The 10,934-nt window shown below is 50.1% G+C and overlaps 1 protein-coding gene across 1 annotated transcript in view; it reads left to right on the plus strand.

Moving 5' to 3' along the window:
- The window catches only part of LOC139198841 (phosphofurin acidic cluster sorting protein 1), a 14,967-nt gene extending 5,457 nt beyond the window's left edge, over positions 1 to 9,510 (plus strand). The window contains 21 exon segments of the mRNA XM_070827798.1: positions 17 to 142; positions 658 to 820; positions 1,372 to 1,463; positions 1,660 to 1,743; positions 1,834 to 1,893; positions 2,135 to 2,286; positions 2,872 to 3,085; positions 3,200 to 3,268; positions 3,387 to 3,475; positions 3,593 to 3,722; positions 4,861 to 4,965; positions 5,655 to 5,755; positions 6,086 to 6,240; positions 6,331 to 6,441; positions 7,271 to 7,373; positions 7,417 to 7,492; positions 8,280 to 8,325; positions 8,428 to 8,517; positions 8,713 to 8,934; positions 9,020 to 9,130; positions 9,398 to 9,510. Of these exon segments, the coding sequence (XP_070683899.1) occupies positions 17 to 142; positions 658 to 820; positions 1,372 to 1,463; positions 1,660 to 1,743; positions 1,834 to 1,893; positions 2,135 to 2,286; positions 2,872 to 3,085; positions 3,200 to 3,268; positions 3,387 to 3,475; positions 3,593 to 3,722; positions 4,861 to 4,965; positions 5,655 to 5,755; positions 6,086 to 6,240; positions 6,331 to 6,441; positions 7,271 to 7,373; positions 7,417 to 7,492; positions 8,280 to 8,325; positions 8,428 to 8,517; positions 8,713 to 8,934; positions 9,020 to 9,130; positions 9,398 to 9,510 (2,412 nt within the window).
- The last annotated feature ends 1,424 nt before the right edge of the window (positions 9,511 to 10,934 follow it).

Below are 10,934 nucleotides of genomic sequence, written 5' to 3' on the forward strand. Positions count from 1 at the left end.
TCTGTCTGTCTTTCAGTATCCTCACTTCCTGAAGCGAGATGTGAACCGGCTGCATGTGATGCTGCAGAGGAGGAAGAGGTACAAGAACCGAACCATCCTGGGCTACAAGACCCTCGCAGTGGGAGTCATCAACATGGCCGAGGTACGACAGGCCCAGTTTGATCCAGACTGAAGCAGGCGTTCATGGTCCCCTCAGGACGGACTGTAACCACTTTAATGATCCTCTGACTTCTCCTGTAGCGCCACCACCAGGTCAACATGTTCAACACTTTGGTTTAAATACCTGCAGAACAAAAGACATCAACCTCAGCTGGACTTTGTGTTCACTGCTAATTAGCTAATGTTAGCATGCTAACTCACTAAGCTAATATGGTGAACATGATAAACATTATAAATGCTAAACATTAGCCTGCTAGCATGTAGTTTTGGCTAAATGATGCAAAACCATAATGACACACATTATTTCAACTTCATGATTGATTTCTTCTTTAGACAGTGACAGCATCACCACCGTGTGTGTGTGTGTGTGTGTGTGTGGTGTGTGTGTGTGTGTGTGTGGTGTGTGTGTGTGTGGTGTGTGTGTGTGTGTGTGTGTGGTGTGTGTGTGTGTTTGTGTGTGGTGTGTGTGTGTGTGTGTGTGTGTGCATCTTGTCCCAGGTGATGCAGCATCCGACAGACAGAGCCCACATCCTCGGTCTCCATAGCAACCTGAAGGATGCTTCGGTGCGTGCGGCGGAGCTGAGCGTCCATTCTCTCTCCAGCCAGCCAATCGAACACGAGGACACAAGCGGTCACCATGGCAACAAGACCAAGGCCTCAGGTAGGAGAACAGCGAGGCTGACCTTCTGTCTCTGTGACGGCACCAGGCGCTCGTTACATTACCGGCTCCTGATTGGTGGAAACAGAAACGTTTTGTTTTTATAAGATTCTTTTCTTCAGTATTTTGTCTAATATTCAAGATTCAAAACTTTATTTTCATTGTGCAAACACCTGGAGGGTTCATTGCATTAAGACCTACACAGTGTAAAGGACAAGTAAGACGCACAAGAGATGATATCAACAATGGACAGTCACACAGCTGCTCCTCTTCTCCACTGAAGCTTTAACCAACTACAGCAGCCAGGAGCTCTGCTTCACCTGCAAACTGTAGCCTCAGGAGAGGAAAAACGACCAGAGAGACTCCGCAAGACGTTGCAGATGGCCAACATCCATTAGCTGAGTAAAGGATTGTTTCAGTGGTTTCAGGTGGTTTCAGGTAGTTCAGGTGGTTCAGGTGGTTTCAGGTGGTTCAGGTGGTTCAGGTGGTTTTGGGGGGAGATGTCTGTGTATCTGCAGTTGGTTGATGAGACTGTTGGTGTGTCTGTGGGACAGATCGCTCACCCGACATGGAGAACTACTGGGAGGACGATGACGACAGCTTCTCCTCCGAACAGGAAGGAAGTGATGACGCGGTCCCTCCTCAGGTGAGTGACAGCTCACACCTGTTTGGTGCTGAAGGCTCCGGTCCATTTAGGTGTGGCAGTAAGTCTGCGGGCACGGCATCAGGACTCCTGGCACCTGGGACAACTGGACCAAACAGGATCAAACCTTTATCTATATCCAAGTGTTGCTGCTGCTAACGTGGCTAAGCTAGCATCCACTCGCTCTTTCTGTTTGTAGGACATGTATGATGACGATGACGATGTCCAGGGAAAGACGAAGAAGTCTCACAGGAAAATGATCCGAGCGGCCTCCCTGACGCAGGTGAGGACCAATCAGAGCCGCGGCTGTCGGACTGTGAACGCGGCGTCTGTCACAGCCGCTCTGACTTTTCTTCTGTTTTCTGTCACTCAGCAGCCGAACTTCAAGCAGAAGTTTGTGGCTCTGCTGAAAAGGTTCAAAGTCACCGATGAGGTTTGTCCTCCACACTGAGCTCTGTTCTGAGGCTCCTTGTGATTATTACAGGCTCTGTTTTACAGGTGTTTTACAGGTAAATGTGGGCTCATTGTTGTTATTATCATTACCGTCACTGGAGGAACAGAACCTCCTGCTCAAACAGCCTGAGGAGTTAAGTCTCCTCCAGCAGACAAACTTCTGCCACCTCAGTACTTGTATAACCCACCCGCCCCCCCGCTCAGCAGCTCGTGTCCTGCAGGTTCTGGACTCGGACCCGGTGGGTCAGAGTCAGGAGGCCGAGGAGGACCTGGACCTGCTGTACGACAGTCTGGAGGTTTACAACCAGAGTGACAGCGGCCCTGAGCTGGACGACAACGACAGCATCATCAGCACGCCCAAACCCAAACTCAGGTACCTCTATCAGAGACCGGGTCCTCTATCAGAGACCGGGTCCTCTATCAGAGACAGTCCTCTATCAGAGACTGGGTCCTCTATCAGAGACCGGGTCCTCTATCAGAGACCGGGTCCTCTATCAGAGACAGTCCTCTATCAGAGACCGGGTCCTCTATCAGAGACAGTAACTCATGGATCTGTTCTGATCATCAAATCTCAGTCCGCCACAGAAACCAACAACTAAACCAAACATTTAGAATCAGTTCTGTCGGCTTTTGCTCCCGTTTCCGTAGATACAAGTTAACCGTTGCCATGGAAGCAGCAGTAATATTTTTAGTGACGGAGGTTCGCTGTGCTGTCATGCTGATTCGAGCACGTTCTACATCTCCAGTTGACCAGTCAGAACCACTTGTTGTACAACGAGGAATCAAGAACAACAAAGTGTTTATATCGTTGAATGTTCAAATCAAAGTGATGGAAATGGACATGAAGCACTTTACAAAGCGGCACCGGTAGTTTTCCACCCCGGGGCTTTTATTGGGGGTTTTTACGTGTTCTTGCCGACCCCGGGCCACTATTACAGCTGTGATATCTGACCAACAGGCCTTTCTTCGAGGGGGGTTCCCAGTCGAGCTCTCAGACCGAGATGGGCAGCGTGAACAGTCAGAGGAGCCAGCGGAGGGACCAGACTGCAGCCGTGAGTTCAGCCCACAGATCAGAGGACTTCAGCTGTGAGCTCAGTATGAGCAGATCTTATGTCAGTAGTCGGCCCACAGACACCAGCCGCTGGGCCGCGCTGCCCCCCGCAGGCCGCACGGTGTAACTGCCCCCCGCAGGCCGCACGGTGTAACTGCCCCCCGCAGGCCGCACGGTGTAACTGCCCCCCGCAGGCCGCACGGTGTAACTGCCCCCCGCTCTCTGTCGTCAACAGGCGGCAGAGCTGCTGTCCGCTGGAGCTCAGAGCCCTCCAGAGTCCAGGGGAGAGGAGGCCGGCCCCAGGGTGAGTCTGGACCAGGGGCCCACTGTCTACCAGGACAGACAGGCAGACAGACAGACAGACAGGCAGACAGACAGACACACACACACACTCACACACACACTTCTTCCTCCCTCCACAGGAAGCTGAGGATGATGTCGTCATGGGAACAGATGCAGGTCCAGCCGCCAAGCTCTGCAAAACTGAGTCTCAAACACACATGTCACCGAGGTACACACACACACACACACACACACACACACACACACACACACTCTCACACACACACACTCTCACACACACACACACTGTGTCTGTCTGTCTGTCTGTCTGTCTGTCTGTCTGCAGTAAGACAGGAGGTCAGCTGTCTCGCCATCCTTGGAGCGTCTCCATGAAAGACAGACAGAACTCCAAAGGGACGGACAGAACCAGCAGCGTCGACAGTGAGACATCTGACTACAGGATAGCCCCCCCACAGGTGAGACAGGCAGAGAGACAGAGAGAGAATCAGGTCCAGGTTTGGGAATGTGTTCTGTGTGTTCTGTGTGTTCTGTGTGTTCTGTGTGTTCTGTGTGTTCTATGTGTTCTGTGTGTTCTGTGTGTTCTGTGTGTTCTATGTGTTCTGTGTGTTCTATGTGTTCTGTGTGTTCTGTGTGTTCTCTGTGTTCTGTGTGTTCTGTGTGTTCTATGTGTTCTGTGTGTTCTGTGTGTTCTATGTGTTCTGTGTGTTCTATGTGTTCTGTGTGTTCTGTGTGTTCTCTGTGTTCTGTGTATTCTGTGTGTTCTCTGTGTTCTGTGTGTTCTGTGTGTTCTCTGTGTTCTGTGTGTTCTCTGTGTTCTGTGTGTTCTCTGTGTTCTCTGTGTTCTGTGTGTTCTGTGTGTTCTATGTGTTCTGTGTGTTCTGTGTGTTCTGTGTGTTCTCTGTGTTCTATGTGTTCTGTGTGTTCTGTGTGTTCTATGTGTTCTGTGTGTTCTGTGTGTTCTGTGTGTTCTGTGTGTTCTCTGTGTTCTCTGTGTTCTGTGTGTTCTGTGTGTTCTGTGTGTTCTGTGTGTTCTGTGTGTTCTCTGTGTTCTCTGTGTTCTGTGTGTTCTCTGTGTTCTGTGTGTTCTGTGTGTTCTCTGTGTTCTGTGTGTTCTCTGTGTTCTGTGTGTTCTCTGTGTTCTCTGTGTTCTCTGTGTTCTGTGTGTTCTCTGTGTTCTCTGTGTTCTGTGTGTTCTCTGTGTTCTGTGTGTTCTGTGTGTTCTCTGTGTTCTGTGTGTTCTCTGTGTTCTGTGTGTTCTCTGTGTTCTCTGTGTTCTCTGTGTTCTGTGTGTTCTGTGTGTTCTATGTGTTCTGTGTGTTCTGTGTGTTCTGTGTGTTCTGTGTGTTCTCTGTGTTCTCTGTGTTCTGTGTGTTCTGTGTGTTCTATGTGTTCTGTGTGTTCTCTGTGTTCTCTGTGTTCTCTGTGTTCTGTGTGTTCTCTGTGTTCTCTGTGTTCTGTGTGTTCTCTGTGTTCTGTGTGTTCTGTGTGTTCTCTGTGTTCTGTGTGTTCTCTGTGTTCTGTGTGTTCTGTGTGTTCTCTGTGTTCTGTGTGTTCTCTGTGTTCTCCTGTTCAGGTTGCTGTTTGTGGTTCCAGGTTGCCAGGAAGTCGGTCCTGGATCAGCTGAACCACATCCTGTTCTCTGATGACCAGATCCCCGATTCTATCGTCCTGATCAACACCACAGACTGGCAGGGACAGGTCTGTCTGTCTGTCTGTCTGTCTGTCTGTCTGTCTGTCTGTATTACAGCAACAACTATTGATTTGGACACATCATGATCTCTCTCTGTCTCTCTCTCTGTCTCTCTCTCTCTCTCTCTCTCTCTCTGTCTCTCTCTGTCTGTCTCTCTCTCTCTGTCTCTCTCTCTCTCTGTCTCTCTCTCTGTCTCTCTCTCTCTGTCTCTCTCTGTCTCTCTCTGTCTCTCTCTCTCTCTGTCTCTCTCTCTCTCTCTCTCTCTCTGTCTCTCTCTGTCTCTCTCTCTCTCTGTCTCTCTCTCTCTCTCTGCCTGTCTCTCTCTCTCTCTCTGCCTGTCTCTCTCTCTGCCTGTCTCTCTCTCTGTCTCTCTCTCTGTCTCTCTCTCTGTCTCTCTCTCTCTCTCTGTCTCTCTCTGTCTCTCTCTGTCTCTCTCTCTGTCTCTCTCTCTGTCTCTCTCTGTCTCTCTCTCTCTCTGTCTCTCTCTGTCTCTCTCTGTCTCTCTCTCTCTCTGTCTCTCTCTGTCTCTCTCTCTGTCTCTCTCTCTCTCTCTGTCTCTCTCTGTCTCTGCCTGTCTCTCTCTCTCTCTCTCTCTCTGTCTCTCTCTGTCTCTCTCTCTCTCTGTCTCTCTCTGTCTCTCTCTCTGTCTCTCTCTCTCTCTCTGCCTGTCTCTCTCTCTGCCTGTCTCTCTCTTCAGTATCTGTCGGAGCTTCTTTTCGATCAGCCAATCGTGTGCACCGTCTCGGCGGCTGATGTTCAGGCCTCCTTCAGCGCCGTCATCGGTCGGATCCAGAGATTGTGAGAACCTGATCGCTGTGATTTAAGTCAATGCTGTTGTCATGGCAACAGACGGCGTTTACATCCTGTTGATGAAAACCATCGTGACCCTGAGACGGGTATTAAAGGGACAGTTCAGCCCAGAATCACCTGTCGAGCTGGTTTTGCCTCCAGATGGTTTTGGGGTTAGAACAGTCAAAGTGGGGGTCCGTCCAGAGGTCAGGACCCAGAGATCTTTCCCAGGGCGTCTTTCAGCGGCTGATGTTGATGCTAAAGGGTTCCTTGTGTGTCTGTAACTAGATCCTGACTGAGTAACAGGGTGGTGAAGTGTGATCTGCATGTGTTTTCTAGCTGTAACTGTAACTCCCAGACTCCGCCCACCGTGAAGGTGGCGGTGGGCGGAGACCAGAGCTACCTCAGCACCGTCCTCTGCTGCTTCGTAGAGCAGCTGGCCAGCAAGACGCCCGATTGGCTGAACTACGTCCGCTTCCTCGTCCTGCCCGTCGGTACGCATGGACTCAAACACGTTGTCTCCTCGCATGTAAACCGGCTGGTGAGCCTTCCCATGATGCTCCTTGTGTTTATCGCCTCACCAGGAGCCCACCCGCTGGCCAAGTACCTGGCTGCCCTGGACAGTAAATTCAACAGCCTGTTCATGGACGCCGGCTGGAGGGAGCTGTTTGGACGTCTGGAGCCGCCTCCTCTTGGTACCAAAAATCTTGTCCCTTGTCCCCAGATAGACAGTCTCCTCACCAGACATCCACGAAGTGATCTGTGGGGCTCCTGGTCCCCAGAGGATGGGCCTCAGGGACTTATGTGACCCCTTCCCCTTTCTCCTACGGCCTTACTGTGGGGGATCTTCGGGAATCTCTCAGTTCGATTCACTGATAATCGTTTTAAAATGTGTTTTTCGCTCAGTGAATAGAAACCGTGGGACTAGTTTGGGTCCGTTAGTCCAAACGTTTGCTCTCAGATCACCGTTCAGTGATCTGGTTGGGACGACCGCTGGTGTCAGAAAGAAGCTGAGATCCTCAGAGGTTTGATCCAAAGACGTCAGGTGCATTAATTGTACGAGAATAGTGAGGTTAAAGTGAATCTATCTGACCGACATTAACATGTCTGCCAGGAGAGAACAGTGGACTCTGCTGCAGCGCCGCCCACTGGTCACATGTCGTCATGTTTAAACACACTGTGGTTTTCTTCTTCTTCTTTAACGAGGGGAGAACTCCCCTTTAACGGGAGAACTCCCCTTTAACGGGAGGACTCCCCTTTAACGGGAGAACCCCCCTTTAACGAGGGGAGAACTCCCCTTTAACGGGAGAACTCCCCTTTAACGGGAGGACTCCCCTTTAACGGGAGAACCCCCCCCTTTAACGAGGGGAGAACTCCCCTTTAACGGGAGCCGCCCCCCCATCCTGTCTGGACAGGACAAACAGTGTGATGACCTCACAGGCAGCGTGAGGGGTTCCTCCTGTTCGAAGGAGACGCTGTGTGACAGGTGATGTGTGACCAGCCGTCTCTCTCTCTGGTCCACAGATCCTGTGGGGGTCGCAGGTCGGGTGTCCCAGTATCTGAGCGGAGCTGCTGTTTCCCACCTGTGTCCCATCTCAGAGGCCATGCTGACCTGCAAACACAAGAGGTGGACTTCTGAGGGCACGTTTACTGATAACGGTATTAAAGAGTGAGGGAATCTGAACTCTGCTCTTCTTCCGCAGCCCCGACGACGAGTCCTGTCAGAAGTTTGTTCCTTTTATCGGGGTAAGAAGCATCAGACACCACCATCACTGCAGCTACTGCACAAACACTCCTTTATCTGAGCTAAATATTAATGATGACATTAGGCTGCTCTTAATGTCACATACACTAATGAACATGTTTAAAAGTTATGGAAGAACATTTTATTTTGGCAGGATGGCAGGAAGTCCTCTGATCTCCAACACAAAGTGTCACAATGTAACTGGACGGCCAACGTCATGACATCACTTCCTGTCTCGCCTCAGCTCCGCTAGCTTCTGTGACTCGGCTCAAACGTTAAAAGCGTGAACCGAATGTGTGTGGGGGGGTTGTTTCCGGCACTCTGGCAGCCGCCCCCACTGTGGGGGGGTCTGCTGCTGAACCACTTTTCCATCGCGGCGCTTCTGGTTGTTCTGGTTCACCAGAAACAGAAACGAGCAGACCGGTTCCATCTCCATCTCCTCCGTACTGTTCCAGATGCTGTTTGCTCCGGGGGGGTCATCATAATCAATACCGTTGGGACGAGGTGTATATTGGAAAGAGTCTTTTTAGTGTTTGATATCTGTTTGTATCTTATTATTTCACCCCAAACCATCCTGTCCCCCTGAATAAAGAATCATCAGTAGACTGGGGCTGTGAATGCTGCACAGGACTTAAACCTTGAATCACTAGTCCTGAATTAGTCGTTCTTCCTCCTGCGTGAGCGGACCAGGTGTGGATAGTGTCCGTCTGGCACGCAGGTAAAACTATAGCTATAGAGGTTCAGGTTCTCACTCTCCAGGTCCAGCTGAACTTCTGTGTCTGTTCTCAGCTGGTGAAGGTCGGCATCGTGGAGCAGAACTTCCTGTCCACCTCAGGTACGCCAGACACCCTCCTCCCCCTCCTCCTCCTCCTCATTGATCATATATCACCTTCTGCATTGATTTCATTCATTAAGTCTTTCATCACTCCCTCCACAGTCGACTCCGATGACATCATGCTGGGATCTCCTCCCTCCCAATCAGGAGCCCCGATCAGCATCACCTCCACGCCTCCTCCCTCCCCCTCCACCAGGTACTTCCTGTTTACAGTAGGACACGTTTCTCAGGCTGGAGGCTCTGATCAGAAACATAACCTGTCCTGTGTCTGCTCCTCCTGCTCCTCCTCCTCCTCCTCCTGCTCCTCCTGCTCCTCCTCCTGCTCCTGCTCCTGCTCCTGCTCCTCCTCCTCCTCCTCCTCCTGCTCCTCCTCCTCCTCCTCCTCCTCCTCCTGCTCCTGCTCCTCCTCCTCTCTGTCCAGCTGTCCGGCGGAGGTGATGGGTCTGCAGGTGGACTACTGGAGCAGTCAGGGAGGAGGAGGAGACAGGAGGAAGGAGGTGGGGGTGAAGAACACTCTGAAGAGCAACTTCCGCTGTCTGCAGGTGTCGAGGATCAGCGGAGGAGAACTGATGAGCATGACGGTGGTGACCAAAGAGAAGAACAAGAAGGGTGAGGAAGAGGAGAGGGGATGATGATGATGATGATGATGGTGGTGGTGGTGATGGTGAAGATGGTGATGATGTTTGTCTGTCAGTCATGTTCCTCAGTAAGAAGACGAAGGAGAAGGAGGCGGAGTCGAGGAGTCAGCTGATCGAAGGAATCAGCAGACTGATCTGTACCTCCAAACACCAACACACACTGAGAGGTACACACACACACACACACACACACACACACACACACACACACACACACACACTCAGTTTAGCTTGTTAGCATGCTAACATGAGCTAACTGGCAGTAAACCCAGAGTTCTGCAGGTATTTAAGTGTGAACACGTTGACCTGATGGTGGCGCTAGAGGAAACGTCAGAGGATCAATAAGGTTACTGAAGTTCACCCTGAGGGGACCATGAATGTCTGAACCACATTACAGGTGTTGGGCTCTAACGCCTCCTTCGTCTCTCCTTCAGTCTCCATCGACGGAGTCGACTGGAACGATGTCAAGTTTTTCCAGCTGGCTGCTCAGTGGCCGACTCACGTCAAACACTTTCCTGTCGGGATCTTCGGCCACAACAAACCCTGAGCACCCTCCTCCTCCTCCTCCTCCTCCTCCTCCTCCTCCTCCTCCTCCTCTTCTTCACCTTTTGTCACTCACATCATGTTGGAATGCAAATATTTGTACCATGAAAGTTACTTTTTAATTATTTATATAAATTCTGCTGGATATTTATTACTCACTGTAAATACTGTGTCTGATGATCGTAGTGACCCCGAGCTTCTGTCGGAAGTGACTGTTATAATTGTTGGAAATTCAGACGACTACAAAAAAGCTGCAAAATAACCTCAAAGAGATGCAGAACATCTCCAACCTGACCTCAGCTGGATGTAAGCCGGTGATGTGAGTCAGCCTTTAAGCAGAGACGTACTGGGAGATAAACTCAGTTAAACTCAGACATTTTCTTCTTGAGACAGAGTTTGTCCCATTTGTGTCACAGTGGGGAATGTACTAAACACTACAGTACCCATGATCCTCAGCTGCTGTTGCTATGAGGAAGAGTTCATCCAAACTCCCAGAGAGAACTGGTTCAGATTTCTAAAGTGACCCCACAGACTGTCCAAAGCTCGGATCATTTTGTGTTTCCCGTGGTTTTCTTGTGTTTGTGTTTCTGAAGCCGTCTCACTGCCTGTCGCTGCTCGCCGCTGCACACTGACAACTTTAACCCTTTAAACAGGCAGGCGGCCGTTTTGTAAAAACCTGTAGGATGTTTGAAACAATAAACAAAACCGGAAATCAGCGGCTCTTTGTTCCCTGTTTCATAATATTATTTCTACTCTTCGGACTCTTCCAAACTTGAAAAGATGATAATGCTCCAGGTTTTGGAACTACAGTTCCCATAATACTTTGGGTGGTCTAAATAGGAAGTGTCATGTTGCCCTGCCTGGAGCTGTGCTAAAACTTGAGACACATTTTTTACCCAATACTTGATTCCCCTTTATCAAACTGGCTTCATTTATGTGAGCCGAACCAGCAGACAGCAGCTCCTGTCTGCAGAGGATGAACCCCTGGATGTTCAGACAACAGTGGATCACTGAGACTGAAGGAACCTTAAAAACGGACAGATTCTGCAGCTATATGATTTCTGCATGTGTGGACGTCACGATGGACATCAGAAATGATGACATCCCCAGAAGTCACACAGAATCTAAAAATGTGTCTGACCTCTGTGGTCAGATTTGGCTGAATCATATCTCTGGGAAGAAGCTGAAGCACCTTAACTAGCCCTGTAGTTCTGTGTCATGGCCACTGGCTGACAGGACTTAACAGAAGAGAAACCACCACGATGTTGTTTGTTGTGATCGTGGCTGTAATGAACTCTGCAGCCTCCAGGGGGCGATAGCAGCCCTGAGGACTTCCAACAATGATACTGAAAGTAAATGTTGTGACTGAGACGAAGGATTGATAAACATCCTAAAGGAAAGACAATGGGTCACTCACTGTACTTTAAT

This window comes from Pempheris klunzingeri, chromosome 3, assembly GCF_042242105.1.
Source record: "Pempheris klunzingeri isolate RE-2024b chromosome 3, fPemKlu1.hap1, whole genome shotgun sequence".
NCBI lineage: Eukaryota > Metazoa > Chordata > Actinopteri > Acropomatiformes > Pempheridae > Pempheris > Pempheris klunzingeri.